A 27,773-nucleotide genomic window follows, 5' to 3' on the forward strand; every position below is an offset into this window, starting at 1 on the left:
AAGAGCTGACATTGAAGGAGAAGGTTGATCTTTTATGTTTTCTAGAAAACAGTAGTGGAAAGACAGTGGAACATTTTGGTGTCAGCAAGATGACATTAAGTAATATCCAAAAATGTAAGGATGAGTACCTGGAGAGATATAATCAAGAAAGTGGAGATTTACAATGGAAAAAGAGAAAAACTTTTTTTTTTAATTCCATTTGTATCCCGCCCTTCTCCGAAGACTCAGGGCGGCTTACAAGCTTAGCAGTAGCCTTCATTCTATGTATATGCCTGCTTGTTAGGGCTTTCACACAAACCCAAGCGGCATTATTACAAAGTCAGCTTAATTGCCCCCAACAATCTGGGTCCTCATTTTACCTACCTCGGAAGGATGGAAGGCTGAGTCAACCTTGAGCCTGGTGGGATGCGAACCTGCACTAATTGCAGGCAGCTGGTGTTACTTAAGGAGGCATTAGCCCACTGCTCCACCAAGGCTCTGAATGAAGTCAATGAAGTCAATGCTGAATGAAGTCAATGAAGCCACGTCACATTGGTTCAAACAAATGAGGGACATTAATGCCCAAATCTCTGGGCCAATAATCCAAGACTTTGCTAAAAAGTTTGCAAAGGAGTTTGGGTTATCAGATTTCTAATCGTCAAGGGGTTGGCTCAATAGATTTAAACTGTGACATGAGATCTCTCAGAAAGTATTGTGCGGTGACTCTGATGGAATTACAGTAGAAGGTGTTGAAGAGTTCTTTGAAAATTTTCTGAACTTTGCCAGTGGGTTCAAAGAGGGCAACATCTTTAACGCTGATGTGTGTAGACTCTTTTACAAGGCAATTCCTGAATGGAGCCTCATTATGAGGGGTGACAAATGTAAGAGTGGAAAACTTTCTAAAGAATGTTTCACAGTTCTGTTCACTAGCTTAATCGGAGAGAAGTTAAAACCTTTGGTGATTGGTAAATCAGCAAAGCCACACTCATTCAAGAACCTACAGCCCAAAGACCTTCTCATCACCTGGTGTTGGTAATGACCTACAAAGCCCTCCATGGCATGGGTCCAGAATACCTTGGGGAGCACCTGCAGCCGGCGTCATCTTCCCTCCGCCCAGTACGCTCCCACAGAGAGGGCCTCCTCAGGGTGCCGCCAGTCAAAGAATGCCGACTGGTGACCCCCCAGGGGGAGAGCGTTCTCTGTGGGTGCACCGGATTTATGGAACCATCTTCCGGTAGAGCTCCGGATGGCGCCCGATCTCCGCTCCTTCCGGCGCGACCTTAAAACCCATCTCTTTAAGGAAGCGGGCCTGGCCTGATGGGACGGGGTGGGATTGTTACTATGACTTTAATTTTAAATTTGTATTATTATGGGCACTGTTTAATCATGTTTTTAATAATTTTAATTTTTTTGTATCTGTTTTTATGTATTGCCCTGTTAACCGCCCTGAGTCTCTTGAGAGAAGGGCGGTATATAAATTAAATTAATAAATAAATAATAAATAAATAAATAAATCACCTGGAAATCTAACAAATCTGCATGAATGACTGGTGCCCTATTTGACAAGTGGGTAAGAGGTATTGACTGAGAAATGAGGAAGACTAAACGGTCCATTCTACTTGTAGTGGACAATTGCCATCCCCAACTGAATCATCTTAACAAATGTGAAACTGAAATTCTTGCCTCCAAACAGTATATCAAAAATGCAACCTCTCAACCAAGGCATAACCAAAATGCACTACCGAGCCCAGCTTCTGTACTGGGTCATTGCTAAAATGTAAACCTATGGTCCATCTGCAGTAGCAACATCATCTGTTGCATCAATTTCTGCTGTGGATGCTGTTCTCTGGATTAGTTCTGTTTGGAATAAAGCTCAGCCCGAAACAATACAGAAGTGCTTCAAGAAAACTGGATTTGTTACAACCCAAGATCAACAAGTGTCAGCCCCACAAGACAGCGGAATTTGAGGGAGTAGATTTTGAAGATTTTGTTGCAATGGATGACGGGGTAGCAATCTGCAATGAACCTGACCCAGAAGTAGTTTTTTTTCAATCAGACCAAGGTACAACCTAGTAGAAAAGTGCTGGAAGCAACTGATGAAGTGGAAGAATTAAATGAGGAGGACACAGAAATTGCAGATATTCCAAAAGAAGAGGATGTCAGTCATTTGATAATGCAGTTAAAGTCATTTGTCATAGAAAAATGCTCAGGTATAGCCAGCATTGAGAGTACTTTCTCCACTTACCTTCATAAAAAGAACATGAAATAGACTAAAATTGACCCTTTTTCCCCCCAGAAAGAATGAACAAACCATGAGAAAACAATATATATGTAAATATGTTGATTTTGTATGATACACAAATGTATGAATGATTTACCTGTGTTTTCACTGTGTATTTCCATATGACATTCTCTGATAAAAACTGCACAATAAAATGAGGCATGTGAACATGTCAGTACAGCTGTTCCGTATGTTGACCACCTCCGTATGTTGACCACTTTCCTTCAGTCCCTTGGGTGGTCAACTTTGAGAGCTTTTACTGTATTTCTCACCCCACAAGATAGATTATTATGGTATCTAGGCAAATATCATCTATTCTGAGCAGTATCAATTCTTCAAAGCCTTGAGGCCAGGGGCTTATGTCACCTAATAACTGATAACTTCATGGAAGGAAAACCTTTCAACTCCCACATTTTCTTTTCTACACTGCTCATTTTATATCGAATAATTTTTAAAAATAGCAAGGATAGTTGTTTAATATATATATATCTTTGTTACACTTAACTTGAGCAGGGAAAGGTAGTGAAACCATTATCATGAGAAAGATGGCATATTGTTAGTGGGAACCTGTGGCTTCCTTGATTTTAGACAGTTTTGGTTATAGTGAAAACAGAAGGAGCTATTAAACATCTCCAGAATAGGAAGCCAGATCTATGCATTGGCCTAATTTTGCTCTTGTTTAATTTTAGACCAACCACTTTGTCATTTTTTAAAATTTTTCTGATGTATAAACTAAGGATTATGAAATAGATTTGCTTCTCATCAAATGGGCGAGAGGGAGCAAGTAGAAGTGTTGATTAGTTACTGTTTAAATATGTGGTATGTAACTACCGAGTGCTGTTGTAATCTAAACAGTTTTTTTTTTTAAGAAAAAGTAAATAGAAATCCTGCTTGAGCTTTCAGGGCATGTACAGGATCCATCTGTGTATCTGTCAACAACAAATAAATGCAGCTTAAATGAAAATAATTGGAGTACAGCCATTCCTGTGCTGAAGTGCCAAGTCTTGAGGTTAGGTATCTGCAGCAATCAACAACTGGCAAATCGGCAGTAGAAATGGAGGGATTTTCTTGCTGGTTTTGCATGCTGTGAGAATATAACACAGAGATTCAAACTCAGACTGCATTGATTAAGACTGTGCTGTTCTTTAATCTTTAAAATTTTACACATCTGTCTGATATACTCCTTGTTTCTTTTTTTAAGAGATGTACAATAAAGATAAAATTATGGGTATATGGACATTCAGAGAGGCTAAGATGCATATCTGGATGGCTCCCTCCTTATCTGCTTTACTACACTAAGGAAACAGTTTACTTAAAGGAGGGGTGTTGGTATTAGGACTTGAAAACTTCATGTGACTAGCAGAGACTGACTGCCCAGGATTGCATCAATTTCCAAGAGTCTCTTCCTATCCATTTCAATCTAGCAGATTAGGCATGTTGCAGATCCCATCAGCCAAAGGGTATTGGTCCTCTTCCATAGTAGCTCCTGCTCTGTGACATATTCTCCCCAAGAGATTAGAACAGCCTCAACCCTGCTGGCTTTCTGGAAGGCTGGCTGTGTACCTGAGCCTGGGTCTCTGAACGTGCTAAGAAACTCATTTCTTAGCTTTAGTGTGAATGGGTTTATTATCTCGGCTACTGTATATATTTATTTTGGATATTGTCATTGTTTAAATGGGTTTTGGGTTTTGGTTTTTTTTTGTTATTTTCATATGTTTAGAACTGCTGGCTACCCAAAGACATTGGTTGGGATAGGCGACTGTAGAAATTGAATAAATAAATAAAATTTCATGACCCCATGGCTTATTTATTTTTTTTGCCCTGCAGTGGAGACATTGCTGGCAATGAAATTACCACCATAGCAGCAACTCTAAAGCATACAATGGAAAGGTTGTGAGAGCACCCTACTTTTATTTTTATATTTTTAATTGAGTACTAAGACCAGATGAGGAGAGGAATCTAAACTGCTGGTTGATTATGGCTTGCTGAGATTAATAGTTGCAGAATAATAATAATAATTAATAATAATAATAATAATAATAATAATAATAATAATTATTATTATTATTATTATTATTATTATTATTATTATTTAATTTTTATATCTTTTATCTTTTAATCATGGAGGAGAGTGAGAACTGGAAAATGGACTGGGGGAAAGCATTAAACCAGTAGCTGGCTTATGGAGGTTGGGGCGGGGGGGGTGTATTTTGTGAAAATATGCAGTCTGGCCAAAGGCTAGGGCAGGGGTAGGCAACCTCAGCTCTTTTATGACTCATGGACTTCAACTCCCTGAATTCCTGAGCCAGCCATGCTGACTCAGGAATTCTGGGAGTTGAAGTCCATGAGTCATAAAAGAGCCGAGGTTGCCTACCCCTGGGCTAGGGTAACTTCCTTTAAGGCTACAGTCTAATAAAACATTTCTGTAATAATAGCCCTTCCAACTTAAAAAGCCTGCTTTTCAGTGCCATACTGGATAAAATAGCCATTATCCGGGATTTTATCTGCTATCTAGTCTTTAACTTTATATTTATCATGGATATATGCAAACAGAAGAGTGGGGAATTTATGCCTCCGAGCTTTGTCCACCATACTGTGGTGTGATACAGTAGACTAGGAATATGATTGGGAAAGGACAATAACAGTCTTTATATATATTCCATCTTGATGGCCAGATGTACTATTTTATAATCTCCTAGTTTTCAATGGATTATGCTATATTTGGTTATTCAGGCCAGTTATGGATGGTGTCAGCATACTTTTTACACTTTATTGAACTGTTTCTGTTCCTGGGTTATTTGGGATAATCTTAAACATGCCATTAAATTACACATAGCTTCTTGTTGTAGGATTTCAATATCTTCATTGATTAACCCTAAGTTAAGAACTGTTAATGATTTAATGCTCTCCTTAATGTTGATCAGCCTGTTCCAACTAGTGCTCTTCACTTACCACAGGGTAAGATTTGGATTTGTTTGTTTCCCTGAAATTTGTGATCTAAAAGTGGAGAGTCTGCCTATAACACTGTTGTCATGGTCATATCATTCTCTGGTTAATTTTAGACTGAAAGCTGATAGAAACTTCTGAGGGTCAAGGACCATTTAAAATTATCCAGTTGAAATACTTGATTTATCTAAATAGTTTCATGATTGCTTTGGGGAATTTCTCATGGTATCTGTCAGTGATACAGTTAAGTGCCATGGCTGACCTCTGAAAAATGGAAGTAATTGAGGTGGTTGACATTGGCGCGCCTAAGAATCCATTTCTGTCTGATAGAGCCAGATCAGCCCACTGTTTTATTAGAGATTTAAAGTAGTGAAGCAGATGGGACAACAGATAGTAGAAAGACCTTTCTGACAGATCAGATTGATGTACAATATGAAGCCCATCTGAAAATCCACTTGGTCTTCTGCTCTGCTGTTCTTTCACGTAGGTCAATATCAGTTCCACGTACTTTGTGATATTTCTTTTACCAGAATGTTGGAGGGAGGTACTGTTGGTAGCTCAGTTTCAGCAATTTGCTTTATCTGTTGCATTTTGTTCCTAATGTTGGGACAGGTTGCAGGGATGAAAAAGTAAAAACCTTTCGGCCAAGTTTTTTAGACTCTTTTCAGGTTGTAGATCTCAGGGATGTGTATAGACTTGTGATGGATGAAACTAAGTGTCAATAGACGCCCATCTGATGATCTACTTGAACTTCTCCTTTACTGCTCTCCAGCAACCAGAAAGAATAGACCAACATTACTTTCCTGTATTAAATGGCATCTGCTCCAGCAAGATTGAATTGGACCTTGGGGAAATCCTTCTATAGCACTTCTGGCTCTTCCTCTGAGAAAATGTTCAGAAAGTAGTGCTCAACAGAGTATTGTTTGAAATCTTAGGTGTTGACCAATGGTGTTTTGTCCCCATTATGTTCTATATGAGACACCTCTGTGGGAGGTCATCTTGGGTTTTGGAGTGGGAAGTCACCAATAATGCTTCTATTGTGCTGAATGTGCCCTATGTTAAAAAAAAAGCACACAATAAAGAACAAATTTACAGAAGATAAAAGTGCTGTTAATAAATAGGTTATTGGTTTGGGGTGCTAAGGTCAGCCTCTTTTGGCTGAAAGAGCTGATTCACAGTTGAAAAGTGTTCCTTAAATCACTTCCCATCACTGGATTTCTCAGGCATGCTTTTGCAGAAAAATGCCCAAAGTCTCAGCGGTCTCCCTTCCTTAGCCAATTGGCTTTGGCAACAGTTAGTTGCTGCTTTTCTTTTCTTATCTTCTGTCTTGACTACTGCAACACACTGTATGTAGTACTACCTTTGAAAAATGTTCAGAACTTTCAGTTGGTTTAAAATGCAGCACAAAGGAAAGTGCTCCTATGAAACTTATGTGAAACATCTACAGTTATGGTATATAATGTGTTGATATTGACGTTTAAGTCATAAATAGGATCTGACTATTTGGCTCATCTATTAGGAACTTCTCTAACTGTTAGGTTTTTGGAAATCTTTCAGGTATCAAAGCTTTGTACTTCAGTGGAGAGGGAGTTTTTCCTACATTGTTCCTTTGGAGTTTTGTGTTTGGCCCAGCTTTCTTGGTGCTAAGAAAATCTGTAAAAACAGGTCTTTTTTTGAATGGTGAAATAGTTTAATGCTTGTTTTAATGTTACTTTAGATTATATCTATTAATTGTATTCTCTCTCTAACAAAATTCATTAGACAGGATATACATTAAATGTATAATAATTTCAATTATAGTTATTCCTAATTGTCACTTTCAAAGCATCAGGAATACATTACAGCAGGGAATGAAGGAAGAACTACACAACAACACAAAGGCAAACCTCATCCAGTAACGCAGCAAGATATCTACCTACCCAGGTAGTTTATTTAATTCAATTTAGGTGCCATCTGACTCTGAATGGCTCACAATATAATAAACCATACAAATACAATACAAAATAAAACAAGAGAGGATCTAGTTGCTCTATTCAAAAACATAGACAAAAACGCTTCCAACAGGGCTCCATTAATCTTACCCTAAGGTCTTCTGGACCATACACAAAGCCAACAGGGTGTGAACCATATGGATGGATAGATGATAGATAGATAGATAGATAGATAGATAGATAGATAGATAGATAGATAGATAGATAGATAGATGATAGATAGATATGATATGATATGATATAATATAATTTAAATAGGCAATGACATAGGTATAGATATAAATATATTTATTGAGGAAATTCAGAATTTTATAGAAGCTGTAGCAACAGCAAAGACAATTGTTACAGTGGAATTGACTTTTACTAGTACCCAAGTGCTATTTCATGTTTGTGTCTTTTGGGGAATTGGCATTGACATTAAATTGTGTAATTTTGTGAGAGCCTAACAAGCAAATTCAGGTTGCTGCGTGCTACATCCGTTAAGCCAGCCTTATACATTTGCAGAAGTGTATAATTGTAAAAATGTGAATGGAGAGATGTTAACAACATTGGCATAAAGCCACAAGCAATGTAACACATCAGCAAACTGATTGTTTAATAAACTGACCTTCATTATCTTCTCCCACATGTTTATTTGGAAATAAGCCCTGTTGATTTCAGAAGACTATCTTCCAAATGCATGTATTTTGAGTTGCAGTCCTAAATAGTTAGAAGTTGTCAGGATACTTATAAGTCTAGATACAGTTAAGAATAATAGTGAAACACAAAATTGACATAAAACAAAGTAAAAACAAACAAAAACAAATGCTCAGCTTTGGCACTCTAACTCAGGCATGTGGTGTCAGCCTCCTGGCCATAGTTCAAACTTTTTGGCTGCTTTCCTTCCTGTTTACTTCAAAAGACCCACCTTTTAAACTTCCCCTCTAGCTCTTGGGATGCATTTCCATTCCTTTCCTTTATGCAGAGTTTGGAAATACTCTAAGCAGTTACTGGCAAGACCAGCATTCTGGATTGTTCTTCTTCTAGATGAATTTTAGAGACACTGGCTACTGTAGAAGCAAACAGATTCCTGGTTCTTGTTTTTTTCCCCCAGATGTGCCCATCCACCCTTTTGGCCCAATGTAGCATTAAAAGAGAGAAATCACATTTAGTGCCTTCTTAATTATGTAAGAACATGCATGGCATGCTTTTAGCTGTCTAATGTACCCTTTGTTCTTCACTGCATTGAAGATGTTGAATTCATCAGCTTCAAGCACCTTTTCCAGCATATGAGATAGTAAATTAATTCTAAGTCTGCATTGTACCATTGCTGGCTAGAGCTGGTGGTTTATAGAACTGACTCCTGTATACTGCACTTGGAAAAGTAGTCCTTTAGCCAAGCAGACCAATTGTTGAGTTCAAGAATGTATCTTTTCAAACTATGTAATGTGTGCTGCTGAGATTGCCCTTGGGAGAAAGGGAAGGAAGGGAAAGGAAAGGGGAGGGGAGGGAGGGAAGGAAGGAAGGAAGGAAGGAAGGAAGGAAGGAAGGAAGGAAGGAAGGAAGGAAGGAAGGAAAATATCTTATCTTAAAGCAAGAGGAGTCAAAGAGATGTACTGCACAGTACACCTTAATGTCATAACAGGTATTACAATGAAGTTGATTATTCATGAACATGAACCCTCAACTTGCCTACGTCCTTGATCTAAATGTCATATGTTGCACAAGATCACCAAAAGTCTTAATAATTACCACCCAAAAACTGTTTGTCAGATAGAAAGGGTCATGTTATGTGAAACAAAGAAAAATGCATGTATCTGTCTCTTCTGTGTAAACTGTTTTTGTCAGCTTGGGTTTCTAAAGAGTTAATAATCTGCCAGTTCCCACTTTGTACCCTATTCAAAAGGAATTCATTTCCAAAAAGATCCAGGGCAGAGAAATGCAAATAAGTGTTTCGGACAGCTGCAGGCTGTATGCCTTTCTGAGATGCCAGGGCCCCAAATGAGACATGTCAGAGTACAAATTGAAAATGCCAATTTCACTTATTCTGCCACGCTGCTCGTCACAGCTAAATTCTTCTCTGCCACCCTCCCAAAACACTTTTCTCTTTCCAAATGATGGTTGCTTTTCCTTTATGTAAATATATGTGACCTTTTTTGAGTTACTCCTATCGACAGCTTCTTCAGCCTGTTTCCAATTAGTCTAACACAACCAGAAGAGAATGGGACATGAATATACAGAAACACAATCACGCATACTTACACAATTGCATGTGCCACATTATGCAAACATCAATTATTTTCAAGCCTCTACTGATCTTTAAGTAGTTTATATATTGTATTGCATAAAGATATTACTGATGCGAGCTTCTATTAGCTGCCCTTCAGTTATCTGAACTTGTGATTATACTGTCAGTATTTAGAGTTCTATATTCTATTCTTTGGGGCAGATATTAACAGACCAGCCTTTCCAAATTGATGTTATCCAGGTAACCTTCAGCAGTTAACCTGGACAGTGCCATGCTGGCTGAAGGATTATTCTAGGAAAGGCCTTTATGGAAGAGAAATAAAATGAATGAATATATGATAGATAGATAGATAGATTGATTAAATGTGCTATCAAGTTGTGGACTCCTGGCAACCAAATAGATGTTCTCCATGAAAATATAATAATAGTTCACATAAAAACATCAACCCCCAGATGGGATACTTGGTTGAAATGCCTTAATGGTTGAATGTAATATTTTATTTTATTTTAATTTTAAAACAATTTAATATCATATTCTGCACTTTAGGCAAGCTTTCCTCAAATTGGTGCTCTTCAGATATAGTATTTAGTGACTCTAAATTTAGTGACTCTAAATTTAGTGACTCTAAATTCAGATATAGTATTTAGTGACTCTAGTATTTAGTGACTCAGGTCATATATATGTGAAGAATGCTAAATAGGTAAAACAGGTTTTAAACAGCTGAATTTAATTAAAGATTATTTTGTATCATTAATATCATAGATCAGGAGCTGATAAATTTTTCAGGCTCAGGTGCCATTGAAGAAGCTCATATAATGGGCCAGTATCTATCAAGCACAAACAATCAGATCCACATGTGAAGACTTTAATTAACTATTTTATTTTATTAAGCAATAAAAGGAATCTTCTCAAATTGGCAGTTTGCCCCTGGATCAGACTAGATAAAGTTCAATAGCATTCAAAGGAAGTCAGACTTCCTCTTCTTATGCCCACATAGGAATTCCAGACTAATTCCCCATTTGATGATTCCTCTCTCTCCAACAATATCTTACAAATGTCAAGATCTTAAATTTCAGCAGTTTTAATCTATTTTTCAGAACAAGATCAAAATCTCTCCGCGTAGTCCTTGGGTTACAACCATTTGTTCAATGACGAGTCTTGCAATGGCACTGAACAAGAGAGACTTGCGATGAGGTAGTTGCTTCACTATCTCCTCAGCTCTTGCTTAATGACAACCACCAGGTCTGACAGAATTATTGTCACTAAACAATGGGGTCACATGAAAACTGTAATCCTGAGCAGTGGCAATCCCAGTCCCAATTATCATCGTAAACTAAGAACTACCCTCATAGAGAGCTTAGCCATTGTTATTTAATAACAAGTCTTATGCCTTGGTGGCTCGTATAGTGCTGTGGCTGAGCAGGGAGGGGGTGTTTCCAGAGTAGGGGGAAAGCTGCACCTGTAGTATCCATAGTTCTCTAACCAACTCCAGCAAGCTATGAATCTTTCATTTAATCTCTCCTGACACGCCTGTCATTTTCTCCGGAGAAAAGCAGAGAATCTTTCGCCAAAGGAGGTCATTAGCTGTCAGGGAAGGTTCCGACTGCCTTCCTGTCTTCCTATCGATTAAGCCTCCACATGCACGCAGGCCCTGTGAAAGGAATATTGATGAGGCTGCAAGAAGTTTGTCTGAAGCAAGAGATTGGGTTAGGTTTATTTTTCACGGAGATAGATGGGATGAAGGCTCATGGTGATGCAGGATGGAAATACAATTCCCAATTTGTGTGCCTCTGTAATCATCCTTCTTAGAGAGATCGTCTTCCTTAAGTCTGTTGCGTTTTCATTTTCTTTCCTGCTGTAGAAGAAGCTGAACAGTATTTGCCAGCTCAACAGACCCAAAAGTATTGTCTCCAGTTGCTGGGAGGCTTTAGACTCTTTCTCAGTTTAAATATTTATTCAGACAAAGGCTCCTTGCTCCGTTGTCTTATTCTGAGGAACGCTGAATGATGATTAGAATAAAATAACTTCAGTTTGTACTTTTAATTAATTTATACAGTGACAACACCCATTTATAGCTTGTATATTACTTGAATAGGTCTGAAGATCACTTCATTTCAGGCTTTGTGTATTTTAAAAACCAACCCAGTTTATTAGGTGATGCAATTTTGTGCCGAGGACCATTAGCCTGAACAGCGCAAATAAATTATGCTTGTGATTTGACATCCAGTAGATTTGCTCAATTCCTACCAATCATTCTCTAGTGGTAAAGAATACTACAAAGCCAGAATCAAACTCTTTTAACTTTGCCTAAGTAGACAAAGGAAAAGTTAAAGTGGAAAGTAATATAAATACCGCCCTGAGTCCTTCAGGAGAAGGGCGGTATATAAATCAAATAAATAGAAATATAAATATAAATATACATGCTTTGGATTGGTACCCAGTTTGGACTTTTCCCCAACATGCATTCTGTCTGGCAGAATTCTAAGGATGCAGCTGGGAACAAAAATAAAGAAAATTGTGTTGTTCTTGTTGTCATTTCCTGGTTATTAGGGGGACTTCATGTCTGACCAATCTGCCTTTTTTTGACATGGTCATAATTGTCAGAGGAAGATCCAGGTAGGTACACTTGAAGTTAGTGAGAATATTGTGATGTCCTCCACTGGCTTTTCATTTGCCTCTTGGTTTGTATCTGCTATTTTTGTCTGAGGTTGACTAATAGATTCTGTGCCCTGTTGTGTCTTCTTTGGCAGTATTTCTATGAAGGAAATGACATCAGTGACCTCCCAGTGAATCTTTCTGTTGTGTGGAATGGAAACTTCATAATTGACAATCCCCAAAACATCCAAGGTAAGCTGACATAGGGAATGTAGAAACACCTTCAGTTATAACAAAATTTCTCCATAGTAAACTGTCTCCACACTTAATCTTTGAACCAGCCAGCTGGGGACCATATTTGAATTAACAAACTGCCACAAGTGAAAATTCAAAACATTTTGTCCGTATGAGCAAACACTGTTCCTTACACATAGAAAAGTTAAAGGAGGCAGTCTGGAAAGATCTGGTTTTATAACTTATTATCTGCATTATTTCTCTCTGTATCTAATGTGTGTCTGGAAATGCTATAAGTCGGGGGTGTCAAACTGCCAGCCCACGGGCCAGATGCATCGTGCCAAAATTGTGCCCACCCCATTGCCGGCAAGTCGTGATATGTCATGATATGTGACATGACGTTGCGAGTTTGACACCCCTGCTATAAGTTATTCAGTTAACTAGATGCACATCCTGTTGTTGTTGTTAGCTGCGAAGTCGTGTCTGACCCAGCATGACCCTATGGACAACATTCCTCCAGGCCTTCCTGTCCTGTACGATCTTCTGGAGTCCATTTAAGCTCACGCCTACTGCTTCAGTGACTTCATCCAGCCACCTCATCCTCTGTCGTCCCCTTCTTCTCTTGCCCTCAATCTTTCCCAGCATTAGGCTCTTTTCCAGTAAGTCCTTCCTTCTCATTAGGTGGCCAAAGTATTTGAGTCTTAGCTTCAGGATCTGGCCTTCTAAAGAGCAGTCAGGGTTGATCTCCTCTAGAACTGACCAGTTTGATTGCCTTGCAGTCCAAGGGACTCGCGGGAGTCTTCTCCAGCACCATAGTTCAAAGGCCTCAATTCTTTGGTGCTCAGCCTTTCTTATGGTCCAACTTTCACTGCCGTTCATTACAACTGGGAAGACCATAGCCTTGACTATACACACTTTTGTTGACAGGGTGATGTCTCTGCTTTTTAGTGTGCTGTCTAGATTTGTCATGGCTTTCCTCCTGAGGAGCAAGCATCTTTTAATTTCTTGGCTACAGTCCCCATCTGCAGTGATCTTGGAGCCCAGGAAAATAAAATCTGTCACTACCTCCATTTCTTCCCCATCTATTTGCCAGGAATTGAGAGGGCTGGATGCCATGATCTTGGTTTTCTTAATGTTAAGTTTCAACCTAATTTTTGCACTCTCCTTCTTCACCCGCAACAAGAGGCTCTTTAGTTCTTCTTCACTTTCTGCCATTAGAGTGGTATCATCTGCATATCTTAGGTTGTTGATATTTCTTCCGGCAATCTTAATTCCAACTTTTGATTCATCTAGCCCTGCCTTTCTCATGATGTGCTCTGCATATAAGTTAAATAGGCAGGGCAACAGTATACAGCCTTGCCGGACTCCTTTCCCAATTTTGAACCAATCAGTGGTTCCGTGTCCAGTTCTCACTGTTGCTTCTTGGCCCACATATAGGTTTCTCAAGAGACAAATAAGATGGTCTGGTACGCCCATCTCTTTAAGAACTTGCCACAGTTTGTTATGATCCACACAATCAAAGGCTTTAGCATAGTCAATGAAGCAGAAGTAGATATTTTTCTGGAACTCTCTAACTTTCTCCATGATCCAGCGTATGTTGGCAATTTGATCTCTAGTTCCTCTGCCTCTTCGAAATCCTTCCTGTACTTCTGGTAGTTCTCGATCTACATACTGCTGGAGTCTAGCTTGTAGGATTTTAAGCATAACTTTACTAGCATGAGAAATGCGTGCAATGGTGCGATAGTTTGAACATTCTTTGGTACTGCCTTTCTTTGGAATTGGAATGTAAACTGATCTTTTCCAATCCTGTGGCCACTGTTGAGTTTTCCAAATTTGCTGGCAAATTGAGTGTAGCACTTTTACTGCATCGTCTTTTAAGATTTTGAATAGCTCAGCTGGAATACTGTCACCTCCACTAGCTTTGTTGTTGCTCAGCTTTTCTAAGGCCCACTTCACTTCACATTCTAGGATGTCTGGCTCGAGGTCAGTGACCACCTCATCATGGTTATCAGGGACGTTAAGCTCATTCTTGTATAGTTCTTCTGTGTAATTTTGCCACCTCTTCTTAATCTCTTCCGCCTCTGTTAGGTCCCTGCCATTTTGGTCCTTTATCATGCCCATTTTTGCATTAAATGTTCTCTTCATCTCTCCAATTTTCTTGAAAAGATCTCTGGTCCTCCCTATTCTATTGTTTTCTTCTATTTCTTTGCACTGTTCATTTAAGAAGGCATTCTTATCTCTTCTAGCTATTCTCTGGAATTCTGCATTCAATTGGGCGAATCTTTCTTTTTCTCCCTTGCCTTTCGCTTTCCACCTTTCCTCAGCTATTTGCAAAGCTTCCTCAGTCAGCCTTTTTGCTTTCTTGCATTTCGTTTTCTTTGGGATGGTTTTGGTTGCTACCTGTTCTACAATGTTGCGAACCTCTGTCCATAGTTCTTCAGGCACTCTGTCTATCAGATCTAATTCCTTAAATCTATTTGTCACCTCTACTGTATATTCAACAGGGATATGATTTAATTCACACCTGAGTGGCGTAGTGTTTTTCCCTACTTTCTTCAGTTTAAGCCTAAACTTTGCAATGAGAAGCTCATGCTCTGAGCCACAGTCAGCTCCTGGTCTTGTTTTTACTGACTGTATAGAGCTTCTCCATCTTTGGCTGCAGAGCGTATAGTCAATCTGATTTCTGTGTTGACCGTCTGGTGATGTCCAAGTGTAGAGCCTTCTCTTCGGTTGTTGGAAAAGAGTGTTTGCTGTGACCATCGTAGTCTCTTGACAAAATTCTATCAGCCTGTGTCCTGCTTCATTTTGTACTCCAAGGCCAAACTTGCCTTTTATTCCGGTTATCTTTTGGCTTCCTACTTTAGCATTCCAATCCCCCATGATGATGAGGACATCATTTTTGGTGTTAGTTCTATAAGGTGCTGTAGGGCTTCATAGAACGGGTCAATTTCATCCTCTTCAGCACCGGTGGTTGGGGCATAGACTTGGACTAGTGTGATATTGAATGGTTTGCCTTGGATTCGAACTGACATCATTCTGTCATTTTGAGGATTGTATCCCAGTATTGTTTTTCCTACTCTTTTATAGACTATGAAGGCTACTCCATTTCTTCTGAGGGATTCTTGCCCGCAGTAGTATACCTGATGGTCATCTGAATTAAATTCACCCATTCCTGTCCATTTTAGTTTGCTAAAGATGTCGATGTTCAGTCTTGTCATCTCTTGTTTGACCACGTCCAGCTTTCCTTGATTCATGGATCTTACATTCCAGGTTCCTATGGAGAAAAAATCTTTACAGCATCGGACTTTCCTTTCACCACCAGACACATCCACAGCTGAGCGTCCTTTCGGCTTTGGCCCAGTCGCTTCATTCTTTCTGGCGCTACTAGTACTAGCCCTCTGCTCTTCACCAGTAGCATATTGGATGCCTTCCGACCTGAGGGGCTCATCTTCCAGCGTCATATCATTTTGCCTTTTGGTATTGTCCATAGGGTTTTCATGGCAAAGATACTGGAGTGGGTTGCCATTTCCTTCTCCAGTGGATCATGTTTTGTCAGAACTCTCTGCTATGACCTTTCCGTCTTGGGTGGCCCTGCACGGCATAGCTCATAGCTTCATTGAATTACGCAAGCCTCTTCACCACGACAAGGCCGTAATCCATGAAGGGGATGCACATTCTATATAGCAGGAAAACATGATCAAGTTGTTTTACTAGTGCACCTAGGCCATTCATTAATGTCCTAGGTGAGGGGATTGAAGGGGCTCTCATCAAAAATTTGCAGATGGCAAAGATGACTTTGGACGATAGTCTCAAGTTCAGAAGGATCTTAACATACTTGAGCATTGGGCTCCATTCAACAAGATGCAGTTCAATGGTGAGTCTTGCACTTAGGCAGGAAAAGCCATATGCACCGGTATGAGATAAGCATTAGCTGACTGAACAATAGTGCCTATGAGATGGGTCTAGGTGCCCTAGTTGATCACCACTTAAATATGACTCAGCAGTGTGTTACAGCTGCCAAAAAAATCAACATGGTCCTTAATTGCTTTGACAGAGGGATAGTATCAAGATCAAGGGAAGTAACAGTATCGCTCTATATCACACTAATGAGGTCACATTTGGAATACTGTGTCTGGTTTTGCTCATAACAACATAAAAGAAGATGCTGAGGGCCTAGCAAGACTTCACAGAAGAGCAACAAATATGATAAGTGTTTTGGAGGCTAAATCTTATGACGAATGGCTAAAGACACCTAGGTATGTTTCATTTAATGAAGAAGAGTACAAGGGGAGAAAGGATAGCAGTCTTCCAGTACTTGAAGGGCTGCCACAGGGAAGAGGGTGTTGATTTATTCACCACAGTACCTGAGGGCAAGACAAGAATCAATGGCTGGAAGCTCATCAGAGAGAGATGCAACCTGGAAATAAGAAGAAATTTCCTGACAGTGCATACTGTTAAGCAGTGGAGGGGTTGCCTCCCAGAGTTGTGGGTGCTCAATCGTCTGAGGTTTTCAAGAAAATATTGGACAACCATTTTGTCCAAGATGGTATGATAACTACTGCATTGGGCAGAGGGTTGGACTAGAAATTAAAACAATCTAAAATTACTCATAGCCTATTTAGCAAATTCTACCTTGCACCAATTTATCTTTGAGTGAATGCTTTCCTTTGTAGCTCACTTGTACAAGTGCTCAGCTCTGCGAGAAAGCTGTGGGCTGTGCCTGAAGGCAGATCCACGTTTTGAGTGCGGCTGGTGTGTATCAGAAAAACGATGTTCCCTCCGTCAACACTGCCCAGTATCGGAAAGCAGCTGGATGCATGCAAGCAATGGCAATAGCCGTTGTGCAGATCCCAAAATCCTTAAGGTATGTTTGGGATGGGTATTGGATTGGCAAAGAAGAGGGTCTTTCTCCATTGGCAAAGAAGAGGGCCTTTCTTCAATGGTATACAGAAATTTGACTGTGTCAGAGGATGTCTGGAAATACTTGGTCCTGTAATATTTTAAGGACTAATAGGCATATCCTGCAGCTGCTGGTATTAATCAGCTTTGTACACTACTGATTTCATGTTCATAATCCCTTAGCTTACCTAGCTGTGGTATCAGGGGAATTTCCCTGGCAAATCTTGAAACAGCGTCGGAGGAGGCTAAGAATTATAGGATTTGACATGTAACACATCTGGCGGATACCATTCTGGGGAATGCTGGTGTGTATAACATTCCTGTGGCACAGAGTATTGCTGTCAGTTTAGACTACTAGTTCTTCAGCTGTTTCAAATATTTTATCATGCCATTTTACTTTTTAGAGGCTCTTTTTAATAAATTTGATTAAATTCCTCTTTCTCCTTCATGAGTTTTCATGGAATACTAATGCTTATTCGATTATGCTAGTGCTGTCACCATAGAGATGCTTGCAGTTGAGAATTGGGAGGATGTGATTCAGTGGTTAGAGTTAGATTACATATCCTACATGCCGTTTCTAGGTTTAATTTTTCTCCTTTTTTATTTAGCTTCTCCCTGTGACTTTAGTTTTGCTCTCACTGTAGAATGGAGGCGTTTAATATCAGTTGATACTGATGGCTTGCAAGAGTTCATTGTTCAAATCTAAAGAATTGCTTTGAGGCCAATTGGTCAGATCTAATGAATTACTCTGAGGGCAATTCCCTCTAATAGGCAGGGGATGGAACTGAATCTGGCACATATTCACTGCATTACAAGGCATTTGTTTCTAGAGCACCTCTTGTATACAGTATATTAAACTCACAGTTTGAATCTTCATCTGCCTGCTAAAATTTAGTGATAGAAATCAGTCGCTATAATAGATCAACATTCTATGCTTTTACGTTTTCTGCATAGCTACTCCTTTGTAGTTTCTCCCATGTTTAGTAATGAAGTTCGCATCTCCATCCAGTTCTCTTATCTTTGCATCTAAGAATAGAAAGGTGGTGTTGAAGACAAAGGAAAGGAAGAGTTTCAGGAAACTGCAAATATCTCTGCTGCAAAACTAGAAGTCATTGAATATTAGTCTGAAAATGAGCTGTAGCATGTTTGGTACAGTTTCCCTTCTGATTTTAACACGTTTTGTAATTGTTGAGATCCCTCCCTCCCTCCCTCTCCTTTCATGTCCAACAATATTTTCCTTTATTTCATCATCCAGTTTTGCTCTCCTTTTTCTTTTACTGCACTAGTGGAAAGGATCTGTTTTTCATAGCCCATCCCACCTATGTGGTATCCCTGCCCCTCTTTTGACTGTTTCTGCTGGAAGAATGTAGGGTAATATGTATGTTTCCATTATAAGAATGAGAGAAAATTGGTCCAGATCAGTATTTCTTAAAATGTCTGAGAACTCCTGGGGCCTCCAAGACCCCTCCGAGGATTCTGCAAAATCAAAATTATTTGCCAGATACTGATGATGTTTGCAATCATTTAAAATCTTGTCACTCTTCTCAGTATTACTTTTTATGTTACAAAAATATTTATGCTAACTTCTAATGGGTTCAATAGTGTTATTTTTACTTGATTCAATATATAATTCTATGAATGCATTGATTTTAATTTTTAATACATAAAAATCAATAAAAATAACCCATACAAACCAAAACTCTTTTGAGGGCCTCCATAATTTCTAAAAGTGGGAAGGGGTGATGAGAGCATAAAGTTTACGAAATTCTGGTCTGGATGGTAGATTGTTTAATTTGTAAGAGCGTTATCCTATTTAAAGGTCAATTGATTTTAATTAGTAGCTATTAATGCAATTATTTTAATATTCTGTCCTGGTCTAGTCCTTTTGGAGAATTTTCCCTGGCAGATATATAAACAAACACATGTTTGTGGTCTTATTCCATTTTTCACAACTGTTTTCCCAGTTATAGTTTTTCTTTCGGTGATCAGCCTTAATTTGCTTCCCTGAAAGTCACAGCTATTCCATCCATCATTTGCTGTGGCAACCAAGTTTTCCTTAAACTTATATCATTTTAAAAAAATAGAAATCTTTTGCAAATATTTTAATTTTATGCCAAACTAAACCTTCTCTCACATGTTCTAGTTCCAAATCTTGGTTTCCAAATTTTGATTGGAAAGGAGAGGAATTTTTTATTTGTTACCTCGATTTTTGTTAAGAAAGCATCTTGTGATCCTCAATAACGAATCTTAACATTAGACATATTACAAACACATCTCAACAAAATTGTGACAGCAGAAATTGTACGGTTAAGTCATACCTTTAAAGGCTTTAAATAGAGCTCCCGAACTTAAACTGCAGAAGACCCTTGGTGGAGCAGTGGGCTAATGCCTCCTTAAGTAACACCAGCTGCCAGCAATTAGTGCAGGTTCGAGTCCCACCAGGCTTAAGGTTGACTCAGCCTTCCATCTTTCCGAGGTAGGTAAAATGAGGACCCAGATTGTTGGGGGCAATAAGCTGACTTTGTAAAAATGAATGAAGGCTATTGCTAAGCACATTGATTTGTGCTTCTTAGATTATAAGCCGCCCTGAGTCTTCGGAGAAGGGCAGGATATAAATGGGATTTTAAAAAAATAGGCTTCTTAATTAATCATGTCCCCAAGGAATAATATTTTGGTTTCTTAAAAGCTTCATCCTTTTAAATATGAATGTTAGGATCCTAAATCTGGGATCATGATATCTACATATGGTCCTAGTAATGAATTATAGGCTTTTATGAACCATATTGTGAAGTATCAGTTGTCAAAGGAAAAGAAGTTTAATAATGTAAGACCCCAATAAAGTCTCAGAGCTACCAAGCAACATATGGATGGCTTATCTGCAGTTTTTAAGTAATTGTCAGCATTTCATTCTAATACAACTCTACATTACTAAATCATGAAAACTAAATTAAGAACTTGTTACTGCATTTGTAGATCCTGTGTAAGCAGATCAAATATTACATTGCTGTGTACTTTTGGGGTGGTTGGGTGTTACATTGTTATTGCTTTTTCACAGGTATTGCTGTGCTGGCTTCAGGAAAATGCAATGATAGTTTATTTGCTAGGATCATCCAGATTGCAGTGGAATCGGGGGTATAAAATATGCTGTGGAGTTTGTTTTTTTAATCCTGGAAAATACAAATGGTAAAGTTATTTGGTCTGTTTCTCTTGGGAGAGACGGGTGAGTTTACACAGCAAGCTGAGATACTTTAAAACACACAAACAAAAAACAGTTTGTTTATTAAGCTATAAATTGTGTATTTAGAGATTGTGCAACTACAGTAATCAGCTAAAACTCAAGCAAAATTAAATGTTAAAGTTTATCGTTATGATCCCAGCTTGTGATTTCTGCTAGATTGAAGGGAAATAGGGACAAAGTACATCCATTCAAAATTGAAAGCTGGTGTCTGAGATTTTAGCTTTCAGAAGAGAAGTATTTTATTGCTGAAAAATAAATGCAGCTCTATCTTTCGATGCACTACTCAGATAATGCCTTCCTCTACCTTGAAACATTGCCATAGAAAACAATGAAGGAGATTTGTAGAAGATCTTTGATAGGAAGAAAAGATGTTTATCTGCTTCAGCTGTAACGTTTCTAGTTCAAGCATTGTAGAAGTAATCCAAGAGAGCTGAATTGGGAGAATCAGTGAAAAAATAGTGTTCTGGCTATCAAAATAAAAAAGCATTTATGTAGTCTATTAATTAAATTAAGTTGCCCTTGATTGATTTGACAAGATTGTTGTGGTTATCCCTTCCCTTTAGCACCAAAATTGTGCTAAGAAAGACTTCACAATTGTTATCTGTAATTGTAATAAAATCAAGCCAAGTGATTGAATGTGATCTTAATATTCACACTTTACTCACAGGAAATTGAGAGGTTTTGAGTGAACATTAAAACACTCTCCGTGATTATCAATTCATTTAGTATTGCCTTTTATCACTTTGGCATGATATTACAGTCCAAAACCTGACCCCAAAGTTGCCTTTGTCTTTGAATTATATTTTGGATATGGAGAAGTGAACCTATCATGTGAAAATGCTGCATTTTGTTGTCAGCATTGTTTTACTTCTTTATGAAAGTCTCTTTTTGTGATCCCAACTAACATACACTTTGCTGACTGCTTGATTGCATTACTGAAGATGGGCCTATATGGTTGTGTTGTTTCAAACTTTGGCTCACTTCTCTGCTTCCAGTCTTATGCGCTGTAGTCAAATTCTCAACTGCACGGACAGATCAGCGATTCTGAAATTAAACGGTCAAACAAACAAGACACTTAGTAGATAATTCATTATTTTGGTATCTGGTATTTCTTACATTCACTTCATTTGGCAGATAGGAAGGGTTGTGCTCCGAAACCAATTAGATGAAGAGGGCTGCTGTTTGTCAGAGAGAGCTGGAGGTGGGGGGGAGTTTGTGTCTAAGGAGAGAACAAAATAGCCGGATTTTCCTGCCAGCTCTGGCTCCCAAGTGTCTTGTTTAACGATGACCCTCCACACACAGTGTGTCAAGCAGTGTCAATTTTTTCCCAATGTTGCTTCTCCCCAAACATGTGGCCCTTGTCAGTTTTGCTGCAGTAGAGGGGAAATCTAACACACTATGGGAAACCTTTTGCATTAATTTAACAATACCAAACAACAGCACAACTCACCCAGAGGAGCCCAGTTTAGGGAACAATAACTCAACTTGCCTGTTGTAACAGCTGCTTTCATTGCGTTCTGATCCAGGATAGCAGTGGATGATTAGATTACATTTAGGTGAATGACAGACTCCAGTTTTCAAATTGTCTTGCCTTGCATAAATTCTGTATCAGGACAGTTGACTTCTTCAGGCCTTTGTCATAGTTAACCAATGGAGTAACCTAGAAATCAGAGAACAAATATGGGCTTTGTGGTCTTGAATACATGATCCATGTTGGCTTTGGGCAAGCAGCAGCTGATCTGTACCCTGTCATTTGGTCATTATCCAGCAGAACCTTTTCTACATCTGTCAATAGGGAAAGTCATTGGAGATATGGATGAATTGGAAAATGAATTCATACATTGAATCTCAGAATTTGTGATTTTCCAGGTGGAGAGTGGTTTGAGAAATTCAAAACCTGGCAGATCTTGTTGATTCTGAGTTTCAGCCAAGTCAAAGTTTGGAGGAGGTCTTACAGGGAGGTAGGACATGACTGGTGTCTCATCTTTCCCCTTTTAACAGAATAACAGAGTTGCAAGGGACTTTGGAGGTCATCTAGTCCAAACCCGATACCATTTCAGACAAATGGTTGTCCAATCTTTTCTTAAAAACTGCTTCATATTGTCTGTTGGCTGCCTGCCAACTTCCCTGCATTTTCATTTGCTTAATTCTCATAATGGCATGCTTGACATAAAGTCATCAACTGATTAAAGCTAGCAAATAATAGAAAAGCTCAGAGTTGGGGGTGGGGGGAGGCAGTTGGATATGCTGCGTTTAAAGGTATGGACATTGGCAGGATGTCTAACCACCCTTGGATCTTCCCATCTTCTTTCTCTCCCCTCTCCCCTTATTGAGTTAATGCATTTAATATCTGACAGTCAATAATCTAGAAGGATGGTGTTATCTATATTTGCATCCTCTCCTGGAAGTGTACAAAATCTCTTCCCTTCTCTTCCCTCATTTCAGTTTGACTTCATCTGACTTCAACAACTCTGGTGTCTCACAGTATTAAAACAGGAATCCCCAATAGAAAACATTTGATCAATCGATCGATTGATTGATTTTCTTTGCCACCCCTCTCACTGCAAGTGACTCTGGGCAGCTTACAAGGTTAAAAGCAATTGTAAAACACTCTCTCTCTCTCTCTCTCCCTCTCTCCCTCTCTCCCTCTCTCTCTCTCTCTCTCTCTCTCTCTCTCTCTCTCTCTCTCTCTGTGTGTGTGTGTGTGTGTGTGTGTATTTATAGATCATAACCAGCACTTTGAATCACATCTGGAAGCAAACTGGCATTCCATGAAGTGGATGGGCATCATTGCCCATCTTGTTACATTCTTGGCCAGTTGAAGATTCCAGGCAGTCATACGTATTTCAGTGACTCTTTAAATCACTTTCTAGCTACAGTGATAGATGTAAGCCTAGAACCAAACAATTTGGGCTTGCCAGGCTTTGGTAAACTTCCTTGCTTATGACTCATCTCCATTAAGATCAATTGAATAAATGCTTTTTTTAAAAAAAAAAACACCACACACACAATGATCTGTGCATGTAGTGAAGTAACTTGCAGGCTGACTCATAAACATAGAAATTCCTTCTCTTGGAGACTTGCCAATCCCTGTACATTTTGTAGAGGAAGTATAAAGCTGTTCCGTGGGCAGTATTGGGAGGGTTTGTCTTGACTATACTTTTATGTCTTCTGCCTATTTTTAAACATGAAACACTTCCTGAGCATTTAGGAGTTTCTAGCGTGGCAAATTAAGTAATGGCATGCGTTCCAAAGCTGTTTGCTACTCCTAAGCTTCAGTACCCAGCTTAGAGAGGATGCATAGCCTATGTCTAGGATTAGTACAGACACTGGAGGCCAGCTTGACTGATCAGCTAATTGGTTGGTTCTTGATTTAGCTAGGTCCTTTTATGCTGTTTCAGCCCTGGAGTCTCCCTTTCCTTGGTTTGGGGTTGCGGTGACCCAGAAGAGCTTTCCCAGCTGGTTGCCCATTAATCCTTTTTATCACTTGCAGGTGTATGCCAAGCACTGGTCCCCAGCAAAATGTGGTGTAAAATTGCCCATAATTACCTTGTTAGTGGCAATGGTGGGCCTGTAACGCACTGCTCATCTGTCATCACGCTGGCATATGACAAGCCACACCTGTCCGTTTTATTGGGAATCATCCTAACAAATGAGCCATATCGTGCTCTGCTGGGGCTTCCTTCCTTCCCCAGCTGGTGCTGGCGGAAACTATTGTATGCTGGGATATTCCAGAATTACTACAGAAAGAGAAGGCCCATTTTACATGACTTAATTGGTGTCTACTTTGTAAGGAAGGCTCTGAAATGATGACTTTTCTTTCTTCTAATAATTTGTAACATGAGAAAAGAAATAGCAGGCTTTCTGAGAATATCTAGGGTTGAACAAGCAGAAGGCATCCTGAGGTCCAATGCTAACAGTATAAGCAAGCCATTTCCTAGTGCAGGGGTAGGCAACCTCGGCTCTTTTATGACTCATGGACTTCAACTCCCAGAATTCCTGAGTCAGCTGACCCAGGAATTCTGGGAGTTGAAGTCCATGAGTCATAAAAGAGCCGAGGTTGCCTACCCCTGTCCTAGTGGAATATGTTTATTGTTTCCATTTTCATATTCTGATAGGTTCAGAGGGATATACAGTATTGTAGTAAGGAAATGGACAATGTAAGAGTGGAATTCAGGAGGAAGAGAGGATTAATATTGCTGCTTAGATGGTCGAAACTAGTTTTGAAGTACAGATTAGCTGTCTGAATTTTAAATGATTTAAATGATCACTTCGGTTTTAGTTTTTCTACTGATAAGTTTATTGTGAAGTGGCAACCTGCCTCAAACTTTAGAAATTTATGGTATGTATCATAGTTACTAGTATGTGGATTGTGTAACATAGTGCTATGGCAGATGTTTCTGTTCACCGCAGTGGATCTGATGGGATTCCCATAACAATCTGCTTTGTTTCTTCTTAGTTGTTTCCTGAAACAGGCCCCCGGCAAGGTGGGACTCGGTTAACCATCATTGGTGAGAATTTGGGCCTGAAGTTTGAAGATGTGCGCATGGGTGTACGGGTTGGCAAAGTGATATGCATGCCCATTGAAAGTGAATATATCAGTGCTGAGCAGTGAGTATCCTTTAAATTACAGATGACTGCCTAGAATATTAAAAAATGGATTCATTTATGAGGTCCTATATAACTGTAAGAAGCAGGAGAGTCAAGATTTGTAAGCTGCCAATAACGAAAGATGGCTGTGATTTTTCTTTTAGAGCATTAGTCACCATCAGCACTTCTTCATTTAACTCATTTTAAAATGAAATGACTGTTTCTTATTTTGGAAAGAGCCAATGTGGCAAAGTTGATAAGACAGCTAAACTTGGATAAAGATTTGAATTCCTGCTTACCCATGAAGGTCACTGGTTCATGTTAGAAGCAATTATCTTTCACCCTAATCTTCCTCATAGGATTCCTGTGATTATTAAACGAGATGGCAAGTGTATAAGTATTTCTCTGAGCAATTTAGAGGGGGAAAAATGAATGGCAGGATAGCATAAAAATAATAATGCCAGATCTCCTCTGAGTTTGGTTCCACAAAACAGTGGCAAAATAATAAGGGGAATGCCAAATCTTTTGTGATAATTCTGTCAGAAAGATTCTTCTGGTTTCACAAATCATTTCTGGAAAATATTTGATGGTAAAATAAAATGATTCTGCAAGTCGTTAACAGAGTTTTGATTTTGAAAATAAAATGTATCCTTTGGGGAAGGGAAGATGATTTTTCACTACATAGTTTGTATTCATTTAAAAGTCCACTTTTTAAGTACATGTTTACAGAGCCACATTATCTAAAGCTGGTCAATTCTGGCTAGCCACAGATATTCTGTGTACTATGCTCTTCAAATTTACCTAGTCTAAAATTATATAGAAAAATACAGAGCCAGTTTAAACATTAATAGGATGTAATAAGAAAAATCAATGTAGGATCATTTAGTGGGTGTCTTTCTTTTCACTTGTAGATAGTAAATCAAAACACAAAGCCAGAAATGTACAGGAATATTTTCCACTGTTTAACTTATGTATGTGCATTATATTACATTACATTAATACATACTGTGATAGGATGGGGGAAGAATGAAAATAAATGGTGTTTTTTTCTTTTTAGTTGTGTTAAATTTTAATTGATTCCCTACTGAGTTAAATTATACTCTCCTTGTAATATTTTATGTATTCTGCAATTTTAATCTGCCTATTGTTCAAACACCAATTTGATGTATGCTAAGACATAATTGGCTAAAATTGTTAAATGGCATTTAATTAAAACAACAACAGGCCATCAAAATATAATGACAAGATTGAAAGAAAGAATCAGGAACATCAGAAATATTTGGCTTAGGGATATGCAGGGCTGGTACACTTCATATATGTAACAAGAGCAGTAACATTTCATGTGTTTGTAAGACATTAAATTGGTGTGCCCTCTAGGATCGTCTGTGAGATTGGAGAAGCCAGCCCCAGCAAAATTCAAGATGCTCCTGTAGAAGTGTGTGTCAGAGATTGTTCCCCCAGCTACAAGGCTATAGCTCCAAAAAGCTTCACTTTTGTGGTAAGGTTAAATATTAGACATTTGCCTTTGCCATTTCATCTCCCCCTAAATCCCACTTTTGCCCTATGGATTTACCTTAATTTAGTGGTCCCCAACCTTTGCAGCTTGGCGGCCCAGCTTGGGGGGAAGAGAGAGGAACTGGGCTGCACAAGAGGTGGGCCGGCACGTGCACACATGCAGCCTGATGTGCACGAGTGGGGGACTTGTGCGAGCAGCGGGACAACACACTCATGCAGCTTGACTTGTGCAAGCGGCAGGCCAGAATGCCCACCCTAGTGCAGGTTGAGCTGCATGCATGCTGCCCAGCCACTTGCATGGCCCAGTTCCAAATAGGGCACGGCCCAGTAGTGGGCCGGGGTTGGGGACCTCTGCCTTATTTAGTTGTTTTTCTATCACAAGCCCTTATACTATTTTCATATTTATTATTTGTAGGTAGACAGCATATTAATTTAATTGAAATTATATCCTAACCTTTGTAAAATATGCACAAAAGGGATGCCAAGAAATAAATTACCAGTCAATCTGTTTAGCCTTAGAGGATTCTTAGAAAAAGAAGAAAATGAAAAACACAATGAAGTAGAGAGTTATGGAAAGGATGAAAAACCAGATACAAAGTAGGAAATATAAGAAACATACCCAAGACCCAAGGACTCAAATGCCTATACACAAATGTTTAAAGTTTAGGAAACTTGTGTCAGTCAGAGTTTGTCTCCCAGTTGATATCAGGGTAGTTAAAGTCTCCCAAACAAACAGGGTGAACTTGAAGTACTAGTACATGAAGGTAAATATGATATGGTTGCCATTACTGAAACATGGTAAGATGAAACTCATGACTGGAATGTACTGATGGAAGGATGCAAACTATTCAAAAGAAACAGACCTAATAAAAGAGGAGGTTGAGTAGCATTATATATCACTACATCTCTACAGAAATCCACAAAACCAAAGATGAAAACCACCTAGAATCCATATGGGTCAATATAAAAGAAAAAAAGAATGACATTGCTATAGGCATATGCTACACTCCACCCAACCAAGCAGAAGAAATAGCTGAACACTTGGCTAAACAATTAACAAATGTATGTAGGAAATATACCACAGTAGTAATGGGAGACTTTAACTACCCTGATATCAACTGGGAGACAAACTCTGCAGCAAGTGGGAGATCAAACAGATTCCTAACCAACCTAGCTGACAACTTTGTCATCCAAAAGGTAGAGGAGGGAACTGGACGAAAAGCTATACTGAACTCAATTCTTACTAATAGAGAAGAAGTGATAGAGGGAGTTGAAGTT

General features: G+C 39.0%; 1 protein-coding gene across 1 annotated transcript in view; it reads left to right on the forward strand.

Annotated features, from left to right (window-relative positions):
- The window catches only part of PLXNA1 (plexin A1), a 408,858-nt gene that overhangs the window by 291,503 nt on the left and 89,582 nt on the right, over positions 1-27,773 (forward strand). The window contains exons 11-14 of the mRNA XM_081315906.1: positions 12,175-12,271; positions 16,927-17,117; positions 24,850-25,001; positions 26,358-26,478. Coding sequence (XP_081172032.1) covers positions 12,175-12,271; positions 16,927-17,117; positions 24,850-25,001; positions 26,358-26,478 — 561 coding nt within the window. The remainder of the gene's footprint in view (positions 1-12,174; positions 12,272-16,926; positions 17,118-24,849; positions 25,002-26,357; positions 26,479-27,773) is intronic.

The sequence above is a fragment of the Vipera berus genome (genome assembly GCF_964194415.1).
Source record: "Vipera berus genome assembly, chromosome: 2".
Taxonomy (NCBI): domain Eukaryota; kingdom Metazoa; phylum Chordata; class Lepidosauria; order Squamata; family Viperidae; genus Vipera; species Vipera berus.